The 24214-nt window shown below is 59.1% G+C and overlaps 4 protein-coding genes across 8 annotated transcripts in view; 1 reads left to right on the top strand and 3 right to left on the bottom strand.

Moving 5' to 3' along the window:
• Positions 1-17413, top strand: part of PC (pyruvate carboxylase) — an 86913-nt gene extending 69500 nt beyond the window's left edge. For all 3 annotated transcript variants that reach the window (XM_043971283.1, XM_043971281.1, XM_043971282.1), the window contains 11 exons: positions 12384-12528; positions 12762-12851; positions 12945-13166; positions 13598-13754; positions 14236-14476; positions 14621-14870; positions 14998-15242; positions 15994-16173; positions 16263-16511; positions 16587-16727; positions 16823-17413. In XM_043971283.1, the coding sequence (XP_043827218.1) occupies positions 12384-12528; positions 12762-12851; positions 12945-13166; positions 13598-13754; positions 14236-14476; positions 14621-14870; positions 14998-15242; positions 15994-16173; positions 16263-16511; positions 16587-16727; positions 16823-17071 (2169 nt within the window). In that variant the 3' untranslated portion in view covers positions 17072-17413. The remainder of the gene's footprint in view (positions 1-12383; positions 12529-12761; positions 12852-12944; positions 13167-13597; positions 13755-14235; positions 14477-14620; positions 14871-14997; positions 15243-15993; positions 16174-16262; positions 16512-16586; positions 16728-16822) is intronic.
• Positions 511-4606, bottom strand: LRFN4 (leucine rich repeat and fibronectin type III domain containing 4). The gene is made up of 3 exons (XM_043971284.1): positions 4322-4606; positions 2441-3862; positions 511-1472 (listed from the first exon to the last, which is right to left on the bottom strand). The coding sequence occupies exons 2-3, from the start codon at positions 3787-3789 to the stop codon at positions 908-910; spliced, it is 1914 nt and encodes a 637-aa protein (XP_043827219.1). The 5' UTR covers positions 3790-3862; positions 4322-4606; the 3' UTR covers positions 511-907.
• Positions 17414-18534: 1121 nt separating the features above from the next.
• On the bottom strand, positions 18535-21135 carry RCE1 (Ras converting CAAX endopeptidase 1). 3 transcript variants are annotated; one of them, XM_043970572.1, is made up of 8 exons: positions 20951-21135; positions 20648-20750; positions 20315-20398; positions 20152-20230; positions 19543-19710; positions 19352-19423; positions 19195-19257; positions 18535-19105 (listed from the first exon to the last, which is right to left on the bottom strand). In XM_043970572.1, the coding sequence occupies exons 1-8, from the start codon at positions 21133-21135 to the stop codon at positions 18870-18872; spliced, it is 990 nt and encodes a 329-aa protein (XP_043826507.1). In that variant the 3' UTR covers positions 18535-18869. The 3 variants fall into 3 exon arrangements, with proteins under 3 accessions (XP_043826507.1, XP_043826509.1, XP_043826508.1); XM_043970574.1 differs by having other exon boundaries at positions 20315-20394; positions 20951-20980; XM_043970573.1 differs by lacking the exon at positions 20315-20398.
• A 603-nt stretch (positions 21136-21738) lies between these two features.
• Positions 21739-24214, bottom strand: part of C6H11orf80 (chromosome 6 C11orf80 homolog) — an 89388-nt gene continuing 86912 nt past the window's right edge. The window contains exons 13-15 of the mRNA XM_043970571.1: positions 23802-23871; positions 22023-22186; positions 21739-21877 (exon numbers count right to left, since the gene is read on the bottom strand). Of these exons, the coding sequence (XP_043826506.1) occupies positions 21770-21877; positions 22023-22186; positions 23802-23871 (342 nt within the window). The 3' untranslated portion in view covers positions 21739-21769. The remainder of the gene's footprint in view (positions 21878-22022; positions 22187-23801; positions 23872-24214) is intronic.

The raw sequence follows: 24214 nt of genomic DNA on the forward strand, positions 1-24214 counted from the left end.
CAGGGACTCCTTTCACCCCCTCCTGCTGAGGGGGCCCCCTCCTTTCACCTCCTCCTGCTGAGGGGGCCCCCTCCTTTCACCCCCTCCTGCTGAGGGGACGCCCCTCCTTTCACCCCCTCCTGCTGAGGGGATCCCCCCTCCTTTCACCCCCTCCTGCTGAGGGGACCCCACCGTGGGCAGAGCTGGAGCCAATGCCCAGGGAGCATGAATGGGCCTTTCAGACCAGGACTCGATCGGGCCGTTGAGATGGTGATGCATAAGAAGCAGGGCTGGGGCATTGTGGGAAGGGCACCTGCCGGATGCTCCTCTTCCCCTACCCACCCCCTCAGTAAGGCCTGTCCTCCAGTGTTGATTGACGAGGAGTCCGGGATTGGCAGACAGGCCCCGCCCCCCCACCCACCCCAGAAGTGGGCCCTTATGCCTCTTAGCTGCTGTCCGGCTGCCTGGTCTGCCCCCCTCCCCCCCCAGGAGCCCACTTTCCCACCCAACATGATGAGACCCGAGCCGAGCTGAGGTGTCCCTGGCATTTTTATTAAGAATAAAAACAAGAATCCAGGATAATTCCCTGTAGCTCCTGCCCCCCAGTGCTGTAAGCACCTCTGATCGATGAGCTCCCTCCCCTCCCCAAGTTTTGGAGAGGGGGACAGAATTAGGGAAAGGTGGTTTCTTCCCCACATTACAAGGGGGGAACTGAGGTACAGAGAGTTAAAACTGGGATTGAACCCCAGGAATCCAGACTCCTCAGCCAAGGAGTGCTTCGTCCGTGCGCCGCTTCCCACAGGCATCCTGCCCCTCATCCAGAGAGCCCCGCTCTGAGGGCCGCTGCCCCTGTGCCCAGAGACTGGGGAGCGGGAGGGAAGAGAGGCCCAGCCACTACCTCCTCTTCTCCCCGTCCCGTCCTCGGCCCTCACACCACACTCTCTTCTAGCCGCTCTCCACTGCCCCCTGTCCCTCGGCACCCAGCCCCAAGTAAGCCGCCGTGGACCGAGTGGCTCCTGCGCGTCCAGGCTCCCCCCAGGCGCCGGGCATATCCATAGCACCCTCCGGTCTCTCCCAAGTCCAGAGAGCAGCTGCGTTGTGGGCGGGGCGGGGGACTTCGGGGAGGGTGAGGCTTCTGCCCAGGGCTGGGGCCTCCTCCGTTGGTCTGGGACTGCACGTGGCTGAGCTTGAGTGGGAGGCGGGCAGCCCCGGCCCCCCGGCCCCGAACCAGCAAGGCCACCGTGAAGACCAGTAAGGCAGCCACCAGGACCCCTCCCACAGCCACTGTCAGGGTTCCCCCAAGCACATGGGCCTGCAAAGCGTGGCACAGGGGCATGGCCGGCAGTGTAGAGAAGTGGGCACAGCCCAGCAGCCTCGTAGCTGTGAGGTCGGAGGGCACGGCAGCAGGTGACAGGGCCAGGAGGCAGAGGTCATAGTCAGCCCCAGGGACCAGGTGCTTCAGCAAAAAGTGTCGGCTGGATGCTGGGACGATCCTGCGGGGAGGGAAGAAAGTCAGTGCTGGGTGCTGGAGCCTGGCATCTGGAGCCCTGCTCTCTTCAGTCTGGGAGAGGGCCCGAGGGCCCGCTGTGGCACCCGTCCTTGGGCAGCCTCTGTTGGACAGCCCTGGGGGCTGGGGCTGGTGACCGGGCCTGTGCCCTCCCTGGACCCGCCCCCCCATGCCCATGGGCACTGCTCAGCTGCCCTTCAGACCACACAGACGAGCGTATCACACACTGTGCATGTACGTGTGTGCTCAGTTTGCCTTGTTGTGACATATACACAGCAGTCCATGTCTGTGTGTGTGATGCAGGCAGTTGTATGGAAAGATGCAGGGACACGCAGATCTCCTGGGGTGCCAGCCTTCGCTCCTTGGAGTCTCCCACACTGGCAGAGGCAGAGGCAGACAGTGTGTGTGTGTGTGTGTGTGTGTGTGTGTGTGTGTGTGTGTGTGTGTGTGTGTGTGTGTGTGTATACACAGACAGACACAGAAACAACCCCTGAGCCCCACACTGGGGGGGTGGGTAGTGTAGACACCCTCAGCTACAGCGACACCAGCACATGCACAGACAGAACCAGACTGAGAGATGATGGGTGGACCCCTGAGAGAAGAAGAGACAGTGCCAGGAAAGAAGTCCCCCAAACACCCCTCCCCCTCCCACTGCCTGGCTCTAGGACGTCTCCCCAGACCAGTGTTCACCCAGCCTCAGCCCCACCCCACCCCCTTGTCCCGCTGAGGTCCTTTGCCCCCAGCTCCTGCTCTTCTGTGCCAACCAAAGCCTGTCTGCAGCTTCCCAGAGCTCAGGGCTTGAGGAGCGAGGGGTAGCAGGGGGCATGAGAAACTGGGCAGCCGTGGGGTGAACAAGCAGCACAGCCTTATGGGTAGGGGAGCGGAGGAGAAAAGAAAGCCGAGCCTGCTGCACGCGGGGCTCAGTCTGGGTGCGGGCACCTCGCAGCCTCTCACCGGTAAATGAGGGTCTCATCCTCGCTGCTGTTATACTGGATCTGGAACATCCAGACGGGCTCACTGGGCCGGCCCGGGCCCCAGCTCACCAGCCCGGATGTGGCCGTCACCTCGGACACTTCCACCGTGGGCCCGGCCTCCTGGGCGCCTTCGCCCTCGGCCGCAGTCCGGGCGGAGGCAGCGATGTCGGAGGGCCCTGGCCGGCCCCCCACGGCACTGCTGTTGCCCCCGTGGGGGAGGGCCAGCACCCGCAGCTCCACCCGGGCCGTGGCCTCTCCTGCCGCGTTGGTGGCGATACAGGTGTAGTCTCCGGCGTCCCCAGCCCCCGTCACCCAGATCTCCAGCGTCCCATTGGGGAAAGCCTGGGCCCGAGAGGAGTTGCCCACGAGTCTGTCGTCTGGCCCCACCCAGTGCATGGTTGGCATGGGGTCCCCGAGGGCCCGACACCGCAGCAGGGCCCGCTGGCCTTCCAACACCCAGAGCCGCTGGGTGTGGCGGGCGATGAGAGGGGGCTCGCAAGAGAACTCGCCCTCGGGCACCGCCCAGAAGTAGCGCCCGGCCAGCCCCCGCGGGGAGGCGCAAGTCTCCAGGTCGTCGGGCCGGGCCAGCCGCCTGAGCCACAGCAGCTCACAGTTGCAGTGCAGCGGGTTCCCGCCAAAGCTCAGCACCAGCGGGCTAGGGGAAGCGGCCGTGTCCAAGCCGCGAGAGAAGATGGGGTCCGGCGCCAGAGTGGCCAGGCGGTTGGAGGTGAGGTCGAGGCGGGAGAGCTGGCCCAGCTGGGCAAAGGCTCCCGGGGGCAGCGCGTCGATGAGGTTGTGGTCCAGGTTGAGGGTGTGCAGCACCAGCATGGAGCCGATGCCCGCCCAAGGCACCTGCCGCAGGTTGTTGTAGGACAAGTCCAGGTCCTCCAGGCTTTCTAGGAAGTCGTCGAAGGCGCCGGGGGCGATGCTGCCCAGCTGGTTACTGCTAAGGATGAGGTGCTGGAGGTTGATGGGGCCTCGGAGGCTGCCGGCCCCCAGCTCGGCCAGCCTGTTGCCGTCCAGGTGCAGAGAGCGCAGGCTCTCGAGGTCTCCGAAGGAGCGGGCCCCAATGCGGTTGATGGCGTTGCGGGAGAGGGTCAGGTCCACCAGGCCAGTCATGTTGCGGAAGTCGGGGGGCCCCAGAGCCTGGATGAAGTTGTCAGCCAGCCGCAGCTCCACCGTGCGCCGGTCCACGTTGGGCGGCACGAAGAGCAGCCCTCGGTGGGCACAGAGCGTGCTGAGAGATTCAGAGAGGTTTTGGCAGGTACAGGGGAGGGGGCAGCCTAGGGCCCCACCAGCCAGCAGCAGCAGCAGGAAGGGGGAGGCCATGGTGAGTGCCCTGGACAGGGAGGGAAGAGACGGGGCACCAGCGAGGAGGTGGCACCTGCCGCGAGTCCCGTCCCTAGGGAGCACAAGGTGTGTGTGTGGGGTGGGGGCTGGAGAGGCAGAAGGGGGTGTCTGCTTCCCCTGCCCCGTCCCACCCCACCCCCACTGCCAGAGCAAAGGTCAGCCCGGTGGTCAGGTCTAGACCGGCCTGCAAGGAGGAAGGCTCGCTGGAGACACTGGGACTCCCCGGGTTTAGCTCAGGGGGCAGGCCCAGGTAACTTCCTTCCCAGGATCCCTTTGGCATCCCAGACTAAGCTCGGCTCCACCCCTCCCTGGGGTGGTCAGGGCTCCCCTCCAACTCCCTCCTGATGCCCTCCTCCCATCCCTCCAACCTCCCATCCCTCCATCCTTCCATCCCTCCTCTCCGCCCTTCCTTCCCTTCCCTCCCCTCCCCCCCATCGCCCCTCCCCGCCCCCGCCCCGCACCTGCCCCCTCCCCTCCCCCGCCGCCCCGCTCCGCCCCCGCCGCCCCTCACCTGCGGTGTCCGGGCGGGCGCCGCGGCTGCTCCTTGGGGCTCAGGGGCTGCGGCGGCTGCGGGCCGGGCGGGCCGGGCGGGCCGGGCTCCCCCCAGGGCCCCCGCGCCTCCTGCTCGGCCTCCCGCTGGGGCGGGGGCGGGGGCGAGCTCCGGGGCTGGCCGCAGCCCGCACGGCTCGGCCTGGGGCCCAGGCCCTCCCCATGGCGCGCGGGGCTGCGGCCCCGGACCCTGGCCCTGGCCTCCCGGCTCCGGCTCTGGCTCGGCTCGGCTCGGGTGCGCGGGCGGGGGGCGCGCGGCGCGGCCACGGAGCGCGCGCTGGGTTGGGGGGGGGGCGGGTCGGGGACGGCGCTGAGATCCACCCGTGCCGAGCCGTGCGGTGCCGAGTCACAGCCGCCCGCTGTCACCTGGCGGGCCGCGCACCCCCACGTCCGCGCGCCCCTGCGCCCCGGCCCGGGCCGCGATGCCCCGCTCGATAGTGATAGCGCCCCGCGCCTGCCCGTGCCGCAGCCTCAGCAGCAGCGGCAGAGCCGCGCCCGCTCCCGCGCTGGCTCCCAGCCTCCTCCCGCAGTCAGCCACGCAGTCTGCCCCCGGGCCGGGCCCGGACAGCAGCGTCGGGCTGGGGGGCGACAGCAGCCCCCAGCATCACCCAGAGCCGCGTGCCACAGACACGCACACACACTCACTCGAACTCCCACTCTGAAGGTCACGATTGTTCTGCATCACTGAGTCACGTGGTGGCACGGCACCAAGAGCGGGCACACATTCACACCGACAATGTCCCAAGTTCCCCTGACATTGTTCTCCTTTCCCTGTCAAGGTGACACTCGGGGTGTGGCTTGACCCCCAGCAGCCCCCTGCACACACCGAAGAGGAGGATGCTGGCCCCACCTGCCTGCTCAGTCTTCCCTCCCCTTGTGTGTGTGCGTGCGCCCCACTAGGCAGGCTGAGGCTATTTCCCAGCAGGCCCTCCCCCCCCCCCCTCCTTGCTGGCCTCACTCACCGGGGCTGGGAACCCCATCCATCTCTCTGCACTGGAGGCCGGGAGCCTTTGGTTTCCTCTGGCAGATAGTGCCCCCAGCCCACCTGGTCAGCTGCCCCCAAAAGACCTCTACCCCTCAGCCCTTAGTCTGTGAGCAGGTGTGCCGTCTGGCACAGGAGAGAAAGCTGGTGCCGGTGGGCCTGACCCAAGCTTGGCACAGACAGAAAATTGCGCTATCAGCTGAGCTGAACAGGCAGCAAGTGGTTCTGTGGACCAGGCAGTGGGGGAGGGGCTGGATTAGGCCACAGGTGAAGAGCCTCCTTTTCATTCCCAGGCCTGGGCTCCCCTGCCCAGCCTTAGTCCCTACCCCAGGGCCCAAGCTTGGCCATGCTGCTCAGTTGCCTTCTCCAGAACCACCCGATGCTCCCTTCTCCGTGGCCCACCTCCTTGGGGACTCTGCTCTCCCTGGTGCAATCAGGAATCCTCTGTCCGAGTCCTACTCCTAGTCACAGGGCTAAGACTCAGGAACCCAGCAGACCTGTGACCTCACACATCTGTGCAACCCCCTCGGAATGCAGATAGCAGCCTTTGCCTCCTATAGACTGCTCCCCAGCTGGGGTCCCTCACCTCCCGTCACCTGCATCTCCCCACTGCCCTTGGGGTGCCCACAGTCGGGGTTCTTTGGAGATTTGGGGGTTCAGTAGAGTGCAGCCATCACTGGAAGAAAATTATTGTGGGAAGCAGGGACTTCGGTTCCAGAAGATGATTGAAAGGTGTGAACAGTTGTTTACCCTGAGCCTGTCCAGCCCTCTCTCTTCCTCCCATTCGGTTCTGGCCCAGCTGCTTGTCCATGTGCAGGGCCTGGCAGCAACACTGTCCGTGCTGATGTTCTCGCTCAATGGGCTGTTGTCTCGGGCTATTGCAGCTGCTTTGGGAAGACTTAGAGGGAGCCACAGGGTCATGTGGCCATGCAGAAGACAGCCAGGTGTTCTATAGAAAGGCCTTCCTCAGGTGCTTCCCAGTGGGTTTTGCAGACAGTTAAGGAGGCTCCAATTGGCTCCCTAGGCACCTGGAAGGTTCCAGGCTTAGAAGGGACCAGAGGAGGGACAGTGCAAGAGAAGAGGGTGTCACTGATGCAGAGACCCACGAGTGGCCTGTACCCACCGTCTGTCCAAATCTCACTACAGGACTCCTCCCCTGGTTCTTGGTTCTTGACACTTCCTTTCCTTGGGATAGGCCAAGTTATTCTAGGTGACCAGGCTGCTTCTTGAGGAGGTTTTTGATGATCCCCAGCTTGATGCACAATGTCCTCCCCACCCCAAGACATCGAACTTCCACTAGGTGAGAGCACAAATGTGCTCACTTGATAGGGTCATAACCTCACCAGACAGTCCTGACCATGGATCTGGGCCATCTTGTTGGGGAGGCTTGTGGGATCCAGTCAGTTAAGAACATTGTTGTCTTGTTCCCTTCTTAGTATTTTCATCAGAGATACTTAGGTACAACTCATTCTCTACCATAGATGGTTTTAAAAATAATATATTTTTCCAATTACATGAAAAAAAAAACAGTTCCTAACATTCTTTTCCATTTCTATCCCTCCCCCATTCTGAAACAGTAAGCAATCTGATATAGGTTCTACATGTACAGTCATGTAAAACATTTCCACATTAGTCATTTTATGGAAGGAAACTTGAACTAAAGAAAAAAGGTGAAAAATTGTCTGCTTCAATCTACATTCAGACTCCATTAGTTCTTTCTCTGGGGATGGATAGCATTTTTCATTATGAGTACTTCAAAATTATCTTGGATTACTATGTTGCTCAGAATAGCTAAGCCATTCACAGTCAATCACCGTACAATATTGCTGTTACTGTGGACAGTGTTCTCTTGGTTCTGTTCATTTCACTTTTCATCAGTTCATGTAAGTCTTTTAGCTTTTCCTGAGAGCATCCCATTCATCATTTCTTATAGCACAATAGTAGTCCATTGCAATTATATACCATGACTTGTTCAGTCATTCCCCAATCAATGCATATCCTCTTGATTTTCTTTTTCTTTTTTTGTTTTTCTCAATTTTCAATTCTTTGCCACCCAAAAAGAGCTGGTATGAATACTTTTGTACATAATAGGTCCTTTTTATTTTTTATCTTTTTGGGATACAGACCTATTAGTGGAATTGTTGGGTCAGAGGATATGCATGGTTTTATAGCCCTTTGGGCATAGTTCAGAGTTGTTTTCATTTGCATTTCTTAAATCAATAGTGATTTAGAGGATTTTTTATATAATGATAAGATAGCTTTGATTTCTTCTGAAAGCTGCCTGTTTGTATCCTTTGACCATTTATCAATTGGGGAATTATTTGTATTCTTATAAATTTAACTTAATTGTATATTTGAGAAATGAGGCCTTAATCAGAGATACCTGCTGTAGAAATATTTTCCCCAGCTTTCTGCTTTCCTTCTAATTTTGGTTGCATTGGTTTTGTTTGTGCAATTTTTTTTTTTTAAGTGAGGCAATTGGGGTTAAGTGACTTGCCCAGGGTCACACAGCTAGTAAGTGTTATGTGTCTGAGGCCGGATTTGAACTCAGGTACTCCTGACTCCAGGGCCTGTGCTCTATCCACTGCGCCACCTAGCTGCCCCTAAAACTTTTAAATTTAATATAATAAAAATTATCCATTATATATATTGTAATGCTCCCTATATCTTGTTTGGTCCTAAATTCTTCCCTTATCCATAGATCTGACAGGTAAACTATTCTATGTTCTCCTTATTTGCTTATGTCTAAATCATGTACCCCTTTTGACTATATTTTGATATTCTGTGTGAGATGTTGGTTTATACCTAGTTTATGCCATACTATTTTCCAGTTTTCCCAAGCAGTTTTTGTCAAATAATGACTTTTTTCCCCAAAAGCTTGGGTCTTTGGGTTTATCAAACACTAAATTACTAAAGTCATTTACTACAATGTGTCATGTACCTAATTTATTCCACTGATCCACTATTATGTTTCTTACCAGATTGTTTTGATGATTACCACTTTATAATACAGTTTGAGATCTGGTATGGCTAGGCTACCTTCACATTTTGTCATTGATTCCCCTGATATTCTTGACTTTTTGTTCTTCCAGATGAATTTTGTTACTATTTCTTCCAGCTCTGTAAAATAATTTTTGATAGTTTGATTGGTGTGGCACTGATTAAATAGATTAATTTAGGGAGAATTGTAATTTTTATTATGTTAGCTCAGCCTACTTACCATAGACATCTTACAGACTTTTTAGAGATGAGTTTTTAATTCCTGCCTCATTCCATATCATAACTTTGGGAGAGCGATGTCCACACTTGATTTTTCCCTCAATCTTTTGGTATTTTTTAAAATTCAATTTTATTTTTATTTTTAGTTTCAAATTTTTTCCCTCTGCCCTCCCCCATTCATCAAGAAGTATAGGAGTAGGGGGCGGATAAAGTACCGGCCAAAAAAAAAAAAAGTACAGTAGTGAAGTTAAGCAAAAACATTTCCCTATTATGTTCTTTAAAGCAAGCAAGAAGGGGCAGCTAGGTGGCACAGTGGATAGAACACGAGCCCTGGAGTCAGGGAGGGAAAAGATGCTTTACTCTGCCTTCTGAGTCCATTAGTTCTCTTTTTGGAGGTAGCTTGCCTATTTTATCGTGAGTCCTTTTGAATTCTGGGGAATCATTGTATTGACTAGAGTCCCTAAATCTTTCCTAGTTGATTATGTTTGCAATGTTGCTGTTCATGGTGTAGATTGTTTTCCTGGTTCTGCTCACTTCCCTCCATTTCAGTTCCTACAAGTGCTCCCAGGGTCTCCTGAGACCACCCCACTCATCATTTCTTTTTTTTTTTTGTGGGGCAATGGGGGTTAAGTGACTTGCCCAGGGTCACACAGCTAGTTAAGTGTCAAGTGTCTGAGGCTGGATTTGAACTCGAGTACTCCTGAATCCAGGGCTGGTGCTTTATCCACTATACCACCTAGCTGCCCCCACTCGTCATTTCTTATGGCACAGGAGAATATACACTATATTCATATGCAGTAGGTCATATACCATAGCTTATTCAGCCATTCCCCAATTGATGGACAGCCCCATAATTTCCAATTCTTGTTTTGGTATTTTTCTGATCTTCCTTCAGATGGAAATCTAGAGAGTTGGTACCTCAGTAACTCCCTTTTCATAGCATCATAGATTTGTAGCTCAGAGTAACCTTGCTGACCATCCAGTCCAAGTCCTGGAGAGGTTGCCCAAGGTCACACAGGGAGAAGACAAATGGCTGGACTGGACTTTTGGCTCAGGTTCTCTGAGCCCAGACCCAACATGTTTCCCATCCCACCACTCTCTTAATTGATCTTGAACATCTTCCCTACTATCATGTGTTTTTTGAGAGCTGATCCCTGGTGGCCATCCGCTTCTTTAGAGGCATTTCCCCTTTCTTGTCTGGCATCCCAGGGACTGAAGTGTTGGACGGTTCCCTGGTAGGATGGATGTTTTAGAAGTACTGACCAGGCTCTTTTGATTTTCATTTGTTTATTATCCTCTTAAGTTTTATTTCAAAATGCAGTCAGAGTGATTTGTTTTAAATGGGTCTCGTGTTAAACTTTGTACTCTTTTTCTCTTGTATTCCACTGTTTTCTGAGGCTCTTCTGCTCATAAGTCTTCTACCATCCTCTTCTATCAGGTTTTGGAAGTGAGTTTATTTTCTCAAGCAGTGTTGCTTCAGTTTCTCTCAGCTGGAGGAGATCAAATGTTTGCTGACTTGAACAGTTTGGGGCCTGTTTGGTCTCCTTGTGGTGACTGAATCACCCTACTTAAGCTTCTGTAGGAAATGAGGAGAGTTGCAGGGGATGTCCTGTCTTTTATCTGTTTCACATAACACCAGTAGATTGTTTGAGTAGGTCGGGGTGAAGCGCTAATAACAAGCTATCATCAGTGCAGCTGGATCCAGAGCTTCTGATTTGGCAGAGAATCAGCTGCTAGACCTATGACTCTGATTAGTACCTTAGCAAGTACCTATGTCTAGGACAAAGCCTGTCTTCAGGGCTCAGCTTTTTCCTGTCAAAAGAGGGGCTGGATCTTAGCTAAGGCCCCTCCCAAGCCAGGTGCTCTCTTGTCCTCTGCCAGTCCTCCCACTTGTCTGCTGAAGCCTCCAGCCTACACGGGCCCACAACTTGCCTTCTCATCATTGGGAATTGCCTTCTATAAAGTTACCACAAACATTGAATTAGTCAATATAGACCCTTTGTTCCTGGGGGGGGGGTCCCAGGTCAAGGTTCCTTTGAGCCTCTGGTCACATTGTTGTTGACTGATCCATACATAACCTTGTTTTCATGTATGTTTCTGCTTAAAGGCACCTTATTTAATATCTATTTCTTATAAATAATTGATTATATGCAAAGTGAATGTGTCACATTAACATCGAACTCAGTGCTGAACAAGGCTTCTCTAACTCAGTCTTTTCTCCTCACCACCTATCAGAGCCTTCTGTGGGTTTGCAACACTAGACATCACTTTCAGTAGTGAGCTTGGGAGACACATTAAATAGTAGAATCATCAAGAGAAGCACATGCGTGTGAGAAAGCTAAGTGGACAGCACAAAGGCCCTGCATTTACAGCTAGAGAGCTTCAGTCAGGGCGGAGTGACGTGGCCGGGAAGGCAACACATAAATGTTAGTGAGTAGTTGAATTCACAGACCTCCAGTCTGAGTCTTGAACATCAGCCCCTCACAAGAATTGGGGCCCCAACAGGACCCTGAGCTCTCCTCTTCCCGACCGACAGTCCTGCAGGCGTCCAGTAGAGGGCTTCTCCCTTGCTTGCCTCCTGGCCCAGAATGACCTCCCCACAGTCATTTCTCAAGACCTCTGAGCAGTCTGGGACAGTGGCCCCTCAGAGGACTTGGGAAAGCATCAGAGAAAGTAGTTTGGGGCTCAATATAACAGCCCGAAATGGATAGTGACTCAGTGGCTAAGAAGGTCAGTGGTGCCTGGATACTGCTTCAGGCACCACTGACCTTATCTGCCAATGCTTGGGGGGAGAACCGAGTCTGACCCTATAAGGGGCTCAGCAGCCTGTGAGGGACTTGAGGCCTGAGGCCTAGGCCAGAAGAAGTGAGGAAAAGGGAGAGAATGGGAGGAGGGAGAACAAAGGTGCTGCTGTGGGCTATGGAGGGCGGGGGTCTCAGGCTTTGTGTGTGAGGTCATCAGGCCTTAGGGACACACTGAGCTCCCTCATTGTTGGCACTTGTGGGGGTCCCTGAAGGCACTTGCCTCTCCAGCCTCCCTGCCTCTCTATACTTCAGTCTCTGTGACTGCTACATCCTTGAGATCCCAGCCCCACCCTTCCCATTCAAACTGGAGGGAGGGGGATCTGTCCCACCCCCATCCCCCTCATGATGGGCCGGGCTCAGCCCCCTTGACCTGGCGTCTCATTGGATGTGAGTCCCCTAATGGCTTCTGGTCTTTGTCCAGCGGTCTGGTGTTCCTGATGTCCCCCCAGGGTCACAGTGGTGGTGTCCATTCCTGTCCCCCAGTCCTGTCCTGGTGCCTCATCCAGGCCTGTCTGAGAGGCCTGGAGGGGCTGATACTGGAGAAGGAGACCTGGGTTTGGCTTAGTGACTGTGGGCAGCTAACAATTCCTCTGAGCCTCAGTTTCCTTCTCTATAAAATGGAGGTAATAATAGCTAGAGTATGATTGTTGTGAGGCTCAAATTGTTGTAAAGAGCTTTGCAAAGTTTTAGGGGTTGTCACTTCTGGTTATGGTCCAGAGCCAAAGGCCCTGGTCTCTCCTGGCTCGATGCCCCCCCTCCCATGTGGCTTTCAGTCGGGGCCTTCTGGAGACAGGTACCCATCCACCCATGTCTCCTGCAGTCTGCAGTGGGTCTTTTAGGCCAGGTGAGGGGCAAAGTAGAGCAGCAGAAGACCCATCCCCACGCCAGCATCACCGATCCCACCCAGAAGCAGGTGCATTTTCCTGAGGGGTTTCGAGCCGGGAGGCGGGATCTCCCACAGGCTTCAGATGCAGGCTGTGCCGGCCTGGTGACGCCCTCCCCCTGCCTCTGTCCTGCAGACCAACATCCCCTTCCTGCAGAACGTTCTCAACAACCAGCAATTCCTGGCAGGCACCGTGGACACCCAGTTCATCGACGAGAACCCTGAGCTCTTCCAGCTGCGGCCTGTGCAAAACCGGGCCCAGAAGCTGCTGCACTACCTGGGTCTGAGCCCCCAGAGCCTCCCCTGCCCTGCTGCCCCTGCCTGGGCCCGGGTCTGCTCCTCCCTGCCACCCCTTGCACACACACACCCCACCCCGCCCCCGCCGCCATCACCGGCCTCCCTGCGCCCCTCTCCTGCCCCACGCCAGGGAGGGGGTCCCCGCCGGCCTATTTGCTCCTGATCCGCTTGCGCCCCCCCCACCCCCCCTGACTCTGGGTTTCTTCTCTTCGCCCAGGCCACGTCATGGTAAATGGCCCCCAGACCCCCATCGCTACCAAGGCCAGCCCCAGCCCCGAGGATCCCATGGTCCCGCCGGTGCCCATGGGTGAGTCATGTGCGGCTGGCACGGCTGGGCTCCTTGGGGGCGGGCAAGGCAGCCTGCCCTCCTAGAAGATTCTGACGCCCCGTCCTCTCCTAGGCCCGCCACCGGCCGGCTTCAGAGACATCCTGCTGCGGGAGGGGCCTGAGGGCTTCGCCCGGGCTGTGCGCAACCACAGGGGGCTGCTGCTGATGGACACCACCTTCCGCGATGCCCACCAATCCCTGCTGGCCACGCGAGTGCGGACCTATGACCTCAAGAAGATCGCCCCTTATGTCGCCCACAGTTTTAACAACCTCTTCAGTGTGGAGAACTGGGGGGGTAAGGCTCAGCAGGGAGCCCACGCACGGCTTGGGCGGGGGGGGGGGGGACGGGGGGCTTTGGGAAAAACCTTCAGCCGCTCCCCAACTAGGAAGGCGGGTTTGGGCTCCGGCTCAAAATGAACACCCAGTAAGTCTGTGTGTCCCGGCCAGGCGAGACAGGAAAGCTGGGCGACCACGTCCCAGCGCTCAGAGACTAGTGCCTTACCACGCGCAGGAGGGGTCCCTAAAGGGTCCCTGGAGAAGGGGGAGCCCTTCATGGCGGGTGGGGGGGATGGCCTTGAAGTATGGTGAGGAATGACGGGGACACAGAGAAGGTGGAAGCGTGTCAGGCGTGGGACACGGCTCGAGCAAAAGCCTGGCGGCCGGAGGGGAGAGCCGCGTCACCCCTCCGGGCGCTGCTCACCCCTTCCCTCCGCCTGTCCTGCCCAGGAGCCACGTTCGATGTTTCCATGCGCTTCCTGTATGAGTGTCCGTGGCGGAGGCTGCAGGAGCTCAGGGAGCTCATCCCCAACATCCCCTTCCAGATGTTGTTGCGGGGCGCCAACGCCGTGGGCTACACCAACTACCCTGACAACGTGGTCTTTAAGTGAGCGTTCGGTCCTGAGCGCGGGCACGCTGGGGCCCAACGAGGGTGCGGGGTGTAAACGGGACCTTCCCAGTATCCCCAGCGGGGTCGAAGGCCAAGCGCTTTGGTGTCGAGTCTTCTGGGCCGAAGGAAGAAAACCCACTTGTGGCCCAGCTCCCGTGGCCCTGTAGGGGTCCCCTTCCTCAGCATCCAGACCCTAGAGCCCGCCAAGGCGTGGCCGGCCTTTAGGGAGAAACCTTGGCATTGTGCCTATGCATGGCAGCAGGCAGAGCCTCCCCCACTCCACCCCCACGCAGGGGCATTTGCATTTCTCTTTTCTCTGGAGGGGGGAGTGGAGGGTCACACCAGGGAACTGGGGCAAAGCCACCCAGGATCCAGGGAAGGAGCAGGGGCCAGTGGCCCCAGACGATCTGCAAGCGACCGACAAGGGAAGAGGCTGGCGGACATGGGGGCCCCTCCCTCAGCAGCTGCCCCTCCCCAGGTTCTGTGAGGTGGCCAAGGAGAATGGGATGGACGTGTTCCGCATCTTTGACTCTCTCAACTACCTGCCTAACCTGCTGCTGGGCATGGAGGCCGCGGGCAACGCGGGGGGCGTGGTGGAAGCTGCCATCTCCTACACGGGCGACGTGTCCGACCCCACACGCACAAAATATTCTCTCAAGTACTATTTGGACCTGGCGGAGCAGCTGGTGCGGGCTGGGATCCACATTCTGTGCATCAAGGTGGCTGCGACCCTCCTCCCCGGCCTCCCCGCTTCCTCCTTCCTCCTCGCCCCCCCTCCCTCTCTTCTTCCCTCGACCCCCCTCCTCCCTCCCTCCCTCTCGGCCCATCCCTGCTGATTCCTCTGGGGTCTGTCTGCCTCCCAGGACATGGCGGGCCTTCTGAAACCTGCAGCCTGCACCATGCTGGTGAGCTCCCTGCGAGATCGCTTTCCAGATCTTCCCTTGCACATCCACACCCACGACACGGCTGGCTCAGGTGTGGCCAACATGCTGGCCTGTGCCGAGGCAGGGGCGGATGTGGTCGATGTGGCCGTTGACTCCATGTCAGGAATCACTTCCCAGCCCAGCATGGGGGCCGTGGTGGCCTGCACCAACGGGACCCCTCTGGACACAGGTAAAGGCTCAGAGGGCCCCCCCCCCCCGGGGTCTGGCCTTGACTGCCCCCAGCTCCTGCAGACCCCTCCCTCGACGGTCAGTGGGGGAACAAGGACCCGCTCACGGGCCTCTTCCTGCTTTTCTAGGGGTGCCTCTGGAGAGGGTATCTGACTACAGTGAATACTGGGAGGGGGCCCGGGGGCTGTACGCGCCCTTTGACTGCACAGCCACCATGAAGACCGGTAACTCCGATGTCTATACCAACGAGATCCCTGGGGGCCAATACACGAACCTGCACTTCCAGGCCCATAGCATGGGGCTCGGGTCCAAGTTCAAGGAAGTCAAAAGGGCTTATGTGGAGGCCAACCAGATGCTGGGAGACCTCATCAAAGTGAGGAGGGACAGCGGGAGCGGGGCTGGAGCTGGGGGAGGGGCAGTCCTACTAGCCCCTGGGCCTGGCCTCATTCTGGCCATTCATGGAGAGCCTGTTACAAGAAGCTGGGGCTAGACTGGAGGAGTACAGAAAGGACCTGGGAGGAGACTGAGCCAGACCCAGAGAGGGCAGGTCATTTCTGTGAGGTCACACAGCACCACGGGGCCAAGCCAGGACTAGCATCAAGCTCTACCATCTGCACCAGAACAGGGATCTCTGGGCAGGCGCAGCCGTGTGTGTGTGTGTGGGGGGGGGTTGAGCAGAGCTCCCAGGAGGAGGAAGGGGAGGGGAAATAAGCAGGAAAGAGCTGCCCCCGCCCATCAGTGATGCCGCCAATATGCACAGAATCCCCACAGCCCCTCCCCCCCCCGGAGCTGCTGTGAGCCCCATTTTAGAGATGAGAAGCTGAGGCTGACGGGTGGAATGACTTGTGTAGGGTCACACAGCCAGAAAATGTCTGAGGAAAGAGGCCTTTGGTTCAGGACCCCTCAGAACTGGGGCTGGGTGGGGCCAACTTGGGGAGCACAGGAAGGTCCCAAATGTGAATTCAAGTGGTCGGGAACCTGAAGGGCTGGGATGGATGGAGAGAGAGGAGGACGCAGCTTGGAGACTGAGTCCCCTTCCAAGGCCCCACGCAACTGCTTGGAAGTGCCCCCGGCACCCGGGCAGGGTCTGTGTCCCTGCGCTCATGGACTGTGCCCCCCCCCAGGTGACGCCTTCTTCCAAGATCGTGGGGGACCTGGCCCAGTTTATGGTGCAGAACGGGCTGAGCCGGGCCGATGCCGAGGAGAATGCTGAAGAACTCTCCTTCCCACGCTCGGTGGTGGAGTTCTTGCAGGGATACATCGGCACCCCCTACGGGGGCTTCCCCGAGCCCTTCCGCTCCAAGGTACGCAGCAGGGTGGCGTGTGCCTGGCTGGAGGCTGGCGGCAGCCCTGCTCACTGACCAGCTGCGGGGCGGCCTCCTCCTTCCCCCAGGTCCTGAAGGATCTGCCTCGAGTCGAGGGGCGGCCCGGTGCCACCCTCCCCTCCCTGGACCTGGTGGCCCTGGAGAAGGAGCTGGAGGAGCGGCACGGCGAGGAGATCACCCCAGAGGACGTGCTTTCGTCTGCCATGTACCCCGACGTCTTCCAACAGTTCAAGGATTTCACAAACACGTTTGGGCCCCTGGAGTGCCTGGACACCCGCCTCTTCCTGCAAGGGCCCAAGATTGCCGAAGAGTTTGAGGTGAGTGTGGGCCTTTGTGCGGGACCGGCCTGGCTGTCTTTGCCCTGACGCCCTCCTCCCTCCTCCCTCCCGTAGGTGGAGCTGGAACGGGGCAAAACCCTGCACATTAAGGCCCTGGCCATGGGCGACCTGAACCGGGCCGGACAGAGGCAGGTGTTCTTCGAGCTCAACGGCCAGGTGCGCTCCATTCTCGTCAAGGACACCCAGGCTATGAAGGTACCAGCAGCGGGGTGGGCAGAGAGCGGCTTCGGAGGGGCGCCCGCCTGCCCGTCCCAGGCATTCTCAGTACCCGGGTCTCCCTCCTCCTGCAGGAGATGCATTTTCACCCCAAGGCCCTGAAGGATGTCAAGGGCCAGATCGGGGCCCCGATGCCGGGCAAGGTGATTGACATCAAAGTAGAAGCAGGGGCCAAGGTGACCAAGGGGCAGCCACTCTGTGTGCTGAGCGCCATGAAGATGGAGACTGTGGTGACGTCGCCCATGGACGGCACTGTGCGAAAGGTTCACGTGGCCCCTGACATGACCCTGGAGGGGGACGACCTCATGCTAGAGATCGAGTGACCCACGGTTCTCCCTTGTCCCCAGTGCCTTAGCATTGGAGGCCTGCTCCCCCCCCCCTCGTTCTTTAGTAGACGCTGCTGCTGTCTGGGCCGGAGAGGGCAGCTCACCAGGCTGATGTGGCTGCCCTGGGACCAGCTGCTCTCGGGGAGGGGACCGAGAGAGGGTCCTCCCCTTCCCCAACTGCCTGGCATGTCCTGCCATCTGCAGGACACGTTTCTTTGCCAAATCGGTGCCCTCTCTTCAGGAGGAGGGGGCGGTCCAGGCCAGGAAGGTCAGGGGGACAAGACCTCCTCATTTCAGCCGAGACAGACTCAAACACTCAATAAAGCCGATTGTCATCTCTTTGCCGCCTGGTCCTTTGCCCCCAGGTTAGTGTCAGGCACCTCCCGGACCTCATGTGAAACACGAACGGCAAACTCTGGAGCTGAGCTAGGCCTGGCACGGAGGGAGAGCTCCAGGCGGGAGGAAGCAGGGCTTGGCCAAGGCCTGGGAGGGAAACACAAGGGCTGGCCCCACATCTCGCAAGGACAAAGCAAGCCCAGAGGATGCCACTGATGGGGCTTCGGACCCCACAGCCAAGGGGCCAGAGAACCAAATGGCACCAGGACAATGTCAGGTGCACTGAGCAGTGGGGGGGGGGGGGGAGGCTCCCTGGGGCTTCATTTGCTCAGTGACCTGGGCCTCACTTCCCTCCTGGCCCCAGGGACCTCACCTGGCTACACAGAGGGTGTGTTCCACTTTAATGTGTATGGGGGAAGGGGGGCACATATGGGGAGCTACAGTCCTGAGGACACCCACGAGTCAGGCCTCAGCTTTGTCGGAGCAGTCTGGTGTCTCCTCTGCAGGGGCTGGGCAGATAGCCCAGGGTAGGCCGAGTGACCCCTACAGCACTTGTGGTTTTCCCAAGAGCTTCAAGTTGTGCTTTTTCCTCAGAACTACCTGTGAGATGGGCCAAAGCGACTCACCTTCATTAGCTATAGACTTACCAGTTGGGAGGGACCCTGGAGACCAAACCCAACTCCCTCCTCTTACAGACGAGGAAACCGAGTCACTGAGACCTGCCCAGGGCACATAGCTAGAAAGCATCTGAAGCGAGGCAATGTGTGGTACAGAGGCAGCAGATGGGCTTGGGGACAGTTCAAGCGCAAGCCCATCTTCCCTGGGCTAAGGACACTTGGTCCAAGGACCACCAGGGGCACTGGGTGGGGGAGGAGGCCAGGAGGGACTATGGTTAGCTCTGTTGTCTCCCTACTCCCCCGACCAAGTGTCTACAGTGAGTATTGGGGGCCTCGAACTCGCAGGGTACTCCATAAAGGCCGAATGGCATTTGCAGGTGCTGAGCTCTTTGCTCACCACCCCAATATTTGGCCTCGTTTTGGGGGAAACCCAAGGCTTCCAACTTGTTCTAAATCTGTGGTCACAGGGTTGGCTCCCAGCCCAGCTGCCAAAGGTCAGACTCTGGGTTACCCAAGTTAAAACTCTTTTTAATATCTGAATACAAAGTCTGATGCAAAAAGAGAAGACCAGGGAGGTGGGAGGGGCTACTCTTCCCCATCCCCCAGCAGCCTCCCCAAGGCCCAGGAGCAGCACAGTGGAAAAGGGGCAGATGGCCCCCTAAGGGAGGTGGGGCTCCCACCCCCTTTCTCTCAGTCCTTGGGGTTCAATTAGCTCTGGCTTCTAGCCCCCTTACTAGAATTCCTGGGATCTCAGGGACCCCAGCTCACCCCTCATCCCCCCCAATCCCTCTCTCGTGGGGGGGCTAGGGAGCTCATGAGAGTCTGTAGGGAGGGAGCAGAGGTCAGGAGCACAGGGAGGTGGCTGAATCCCCAGTTCGGTCCAGGAGCTGGCAGAGGGGGAGACTGCTGAACAGCCGGGGCTCTGTGAGGGGCTGCAGCAGGAGCAGGAAGAGAGCCACACCCAGGGCGTAGCCCACCAGCAGGGGGCCCCTCTGGGGGTGTTCCAGGGCTGCGCACACAGCGGGGAAGCCCATGTAGTTGCAGAATGAGTGGCAGAGGACCGGCCCGATCAGATGTCCTATGGGAAGGTGGACGGCAAGGGGTGAGCAGAGCAGGCCTGGGTGCCTCCCAGCCCCTCACCTGCCCTGCCCCCAGGGCCACACACACCTGTGCGGATGAAGAGGAAAGCCGTGTAGGCCCCGAAGACAGCCGTGTAGGAGAACTGGAATGCTGGAGGGAGAAGGCCGGGGTCAGGCCCCTCAGCAGTCACCCCATCCTGTCCCCCACCATCCTCCTGCCCCAAGCCTCCCTCCCCAGGCCTCACCAGCCGATAGGAAGATGCTCCCCACGCTGCCCTGGCGGAAACGAAGCTGTTCAATCACGTGGTGGAAATGGGCTGTAAGGGAAGGAGCGCGACTTGGGGACACACAGGCCTGCCCCCCCAGCCCTCCTGCCCCCCACCCCCTTGCTGGGAAGGCCCCCACCCCGCCCCTCCGGGTGCCCCACCAGGCTCACCGACACCAAAGAAGAGGGGGCAAGTGAAGATGGCAGGGCCAAGCCCTGTGCAGGGGGCCAGCATGGGCAGCATGCAGGCCCGAAACACCAGCTCTTCTGTCAGGGGAGCAATCACTTGGTTACGAAGCCAACGCATGTCTGTCAGGCATTGAGCCCAGGCCTGGGGAGCTGGTGAGGAGGGAGGGCGTGAGTCTGGGCAGGGCCCCCTTCCAGAAGCTGCTGGGGGTCCCTCTGGGTCTCACAATCCTTCCCTCCCCCTACCCTCCTGCCTTCAGGACCTCCTCCTAAGCCTGGCTCTTCTTCAAGGGAAGAGCGTGACTTATACTGTCCCCACTTTACATCAGAGGAAACTGAAGTCCAGAGCAGCAAACTCACTCGCCTTGTGTCACACGGCCAGCGGCAGGGAGACCCGAGCCCCTAAATTCACCAGATGCTCCCAGGTGCCAAGGGGCCCAGAACAATGGAGAACCTGAGGCCTAGAGAGCCAAGGGCTTGGCTCAAGCAGGACTCGAACTCAGGTATCCCAACTCCCAGTCCTGCCGGCCATGGGGGTCTTCCCGCTTTCCAGCTCATTGGCCCAGCGCCCCCTCCTCCCTGCCCCCCACTCACCCAGCGCCACTTTCAGCCCGTTGGCCAAGTCCCAAGGACAGTCCATGGAGAGCTGCATCAGGGGACCCAGAAACAGGATCTGTAGGAAGAGGCGGGGCTCAGCGAGGGGGAGGACCTGACCCCAAACCCCACCCACCGGCCCCCTACCCTTGCTGGGACCCACCATAGTCAGTAGCAGCGGCAGCAACGCGGCAGGGAAAATGCCCTCCAGCCTGAAGCCCATCAGGGTGAACAGGGATATGCCTGGCTGAGCCCCAAGAAGAAGGGGCGTGAGGCGACCCCGCCCCTCCCGCCATGTCCCACCCACCCACGCCCTAGGCCCCGCCCCCAGGCCACACATGTCCCGCCCCAACCCATCCCTACCCATAGGCCCCGGCCCCTGGAGACCGCAAGATCCCAGGCCCCGCCCCCAAGCCTGCCAGCCCCCGCCCCAACCCAACATGGGCCCCGCCCCCCGCAGACCCCTTGCTCCCGGGCCAAGCCACGGCCCCCGGACCTGGAGGCCTGTGAGCTCTCGCCAAAACAGTACACAGAGCGGGGAAAGGCTGGACACCACGAGGACGCTGGTGAACCTCCGCTTGATGACCGCCGGATGATCCCTGGGGAGGGGGTGGTTAGTGGACAGGAGACCCCCGAGCCCCGCCCCCTGCCTCTGACAAGCCTGCCGTCAGTTCCGGCCCCGCCCCGGAAGTGTGCCATCGAGGCCCCGCCCCTGACAACACCAGCACCGTCCCTCGCTCCGGAAGCCCGCGGTCGCGGCCCCGCCCCGTCTGCGCAGGTCCCGCCCCCCGCGCCGCACCTGGGCAGTTCGCTCTTCCACACGTAAAGGCTGCCCACGTAGGAGCAGGCGAGACTGAGGCAGGAGCACACGGACACCCAGCAGCACAGACCGGGACCTGCGCCATTCAGCACCGCCGACTCGGGCTCTGGCTCCGGCCCCGACACCGACAGCAGCCGCAGTCCGTCGCCGCCCAGCGTCGCCATCACACTCTGTGCCCGGAGCCGCGGAGTCCGGCGCGGCGCGCACCAATGACGCGCACCCGGCGACCGTTCAGGCGGCTCCAGCAGGGGCCCCGGGACGCGCAGCGTAACGTCACGACGTCGCACGGAGCCGCGCCTCTGCGCCCTTCGGGCCCCGCCTCTTCCTCGCTCGGGCCCCGCCTCTCTCCGGCTTCCGCCCCGCCCTCGCGTTCTCCGAGACCCGCCCCCTCCCTGGTCCGGCCCCGCCCCCGCCTGGCTCAGGCTCCGCCCGCGCGCGCCTCTGCCGCGCGCCGTCCCCGACCCCCATCGGACTCGGATTCGGACTCGGATTCGGACGTCGACTCGGACTTCGACCTCGAGTACTACCTGGCCCCGCCGCCCTTCCCGCCCCCCAGCCCCTCGTCCCTCCGGCTTCGGCCCATCCGCTCCGCGGCTCCGTCCCCGCCCCCGCAGCCCTCCAACCCCCAGTTTAGCTTCCACCGCCTGCTCCCCCTGCCCGACCTCCGGTCCCCCCTCACCCTGCCCCCCTCGCCCCCCGGCTCCCCGCCCGCCCCCACCTTCCTCTGGCCCCGCCTGCGCATCCCCCGCCCGCGCTCCCCGACCACGGACCGGCGCAGCGACTGACGGGCGGGCGCCTTTATTGAAAGAAGCCGGGGCCGGAGGCTGCCTCCCTGGGGTCCGGGCCGGCCGGGCCGGCGCTCAGCCACTCGGACAGGTTGGACACCTCCTGCAGCCACAGCGTGTCCTGGGAAGAGGAGGGAGGACAGGCTGGCCGCCGGGGTCTCTGGCCTGACCTGTGCCCCACCCCAGAAGCCCCCCTCCCAGCAGCCCGAGGGCTCCCCCAGCCCTCCTTCCTCCCCTAACTCCCCTCCCTCTCCGAGTCCTGTTACCTCCCCGCGGGTCTCCGAGCTGGCCCAGCCCTTGGCCTGGGGGCGCTGGCTGGCCCCGCTGCGGCTCAGCGGGGGCATCCCGGGGGCATCCCGGGCCGGCCTCACCTCCCCCGCTCCTGGGCAGCGCCTCTTGGGCCTCGGAGCGGCTCCCGGACAGCAGCTCCCTGGAAAAGGCCCCGTCCCTCATCCTGTGTTTGGGGCCCGGCATGAGGGGCTAGCATGCGCCCCTCCTCCCGCTGGCACCTTTTCAGTGGCTCCCCCGGGCCCTCCCTCCTCCCCATCCAACTTCAGCAGCCCCCCACCTCCGCCCCAGGTCTTTCTACCTTGTCCTCTCAGGCAGCCTGCCCCTCCCCATCCAGATGTTGTCCCCCTTCGTGATCGGGACCCAGTCTTAATCCAGCTGATCCAGCCCATTGATCCCCCCGTTTGTGAACTCATTCGACAGCCAGTTCTGCATCCCTCTGCTACTGAGCTAGATGCTCCGGACTTTTCATAGGTGAGATGGCAGATCTGTGCCTTCTCTGCAGTTGCAGGCGCTAAGAGTGGCCTGGGACATGGGGCTTTGAGTCATATGCTGACCATGCTTCCTTCCCTCCATGCACCGTGGGAACAAGACCAGGCCCTGTCCGCCTGGAGCTTCTAGTACAAATGGCCCATGCCACTGCTGTTAGCTCCATCTACCTGATCTGAAGGCCGGGACCAGGAAAAGCTTCTGAAGAGAGGTCGGGCTGAAGCTGGGAAGGGGGGGGGGGGCACGGTAAGAGCGGATTGTGAGGGGGCGGGCAGCAGCAGGAGGCCAGGAGAAGGTGAAGAATGCTGGGGAGTGAGCCTACAGAAAGGCAGGTCTCTGGGGGCTTGCAGGGGCCTGAGTGGTAAAGCGCTAGCCCACAGACGGGCGGCCCCCCTACTACTGCTGGGTACTGTTTAGCTGACTCAGTGTGTGCCATGAGAGGCTCCTGGACACAACTCTTATTTTTCGGTATTTCCTCATCAAACCCCTCCTCACTCCCCCTATTCCCAAATCTCCCAAGTGTTGACTTTGTTAATTGTGAACTTTATAGACATGTGAGCTGTTATTCCAGGGATGTCACACTGGGGGTGGGGGGTACTCAGCCAGTATAAACCTGCACTTGTAAAATAGGTAACAATCGTATTACAAAGCACTTTGTGCTTCATAAAATGTACTTTAGGTTGATGCCCTTAAGCAGTTGAATCCCCTGGTTAATTCAATAATGGATTGACAACAGACTTTCCAAAGCATGTAGATTGTACGGGTAACAGATGTACTGGGTATGTTGTCTAGGTGACTGTGAGTCTGGGACATTGAACAGGAGACTGCCCACCCAGCTTGCACTTCTTTGAACGCAACTGGACTCAGAGATTCTCTTTGCAATTATCTGTGGCTTGCAGTCTTGGAGGTTTTGTGTGTTGGGACAGCACCTGTGCTAATGCCAACCATGAAGGTCAAGGTGGGGTGGGCTCAGGATGGCAAATTCCAGAGCCAAAAATTGTGCTGCAGCCAAGAGGGCATCTTTCCCAGCTGGATACAGCATCCCACACATCTGCAGCTGCATCTGGCTGTCCTCTCTGTCTCCTAAAGGACAAGCTTCCTACTGCTGTGCCCCAAAAACACTTCTCTGGGACTCTGGGCAGGCTAGTTATAAGGAATAGTGTGTGTGTGTGTGTGTGTGTGTGTGTGTGTGTGTGCGCGCGCGCGCGCGCGCCTGCATGCACATGCATTTCTCCTAGACAACTGTCTAGAAAGCAGCCAAGGCTCACCTGGGACTGGCTCCTCAAGGCTCTGGTCCCCATCCTCCCTGTCCTGGCTGCTGGTTGGCTCAGGAGGCAGCTGGTCAAAGAGTCAGAAAGCCCAAGTGAGTTGAGCAGCAACAGCACACAGACCCCCTGTGCCCTCCCACAACACCCTCCAAAGCCCAGCTTGAGCGCCCCCTTTTCTGGACAGCCAGGCAGCTGTCCCCCCCAGCCCCAGCCCCTCTTCTGGTGCTGCTCAGCCTGCCTGGGGAGACTGGTCATCTGACAACCCTTCTTCACAGCTCTGGAGGATTGGGTCCCTCTAGGCTGAGGGGGGTTAAGGTTCCTCCTCATTCCCAGAAGCCCCATGTGCACCTACAGCAGGGATAGTGGAAAGAATACTGGACCTGGAGTTAAGGGAAGCCTGGGTTGGAACACAG

Source organism: Dromiciops gliroides, chromosome 6 (genome assembly GCF_019393635.1).
Source record: "Dromiciops gliroides isolate mDroGli1 chromosome 6, mDroGli1.pri, whole genome shotgun sequence".
In the NCBI taxonomy this organism is placed as follows: Eukaryota; Metazoa; Chordata; class Mammalia; order Microbiotheria; family Microbiotheriidae; genus Dromiciops; species Dromiciops gliroides.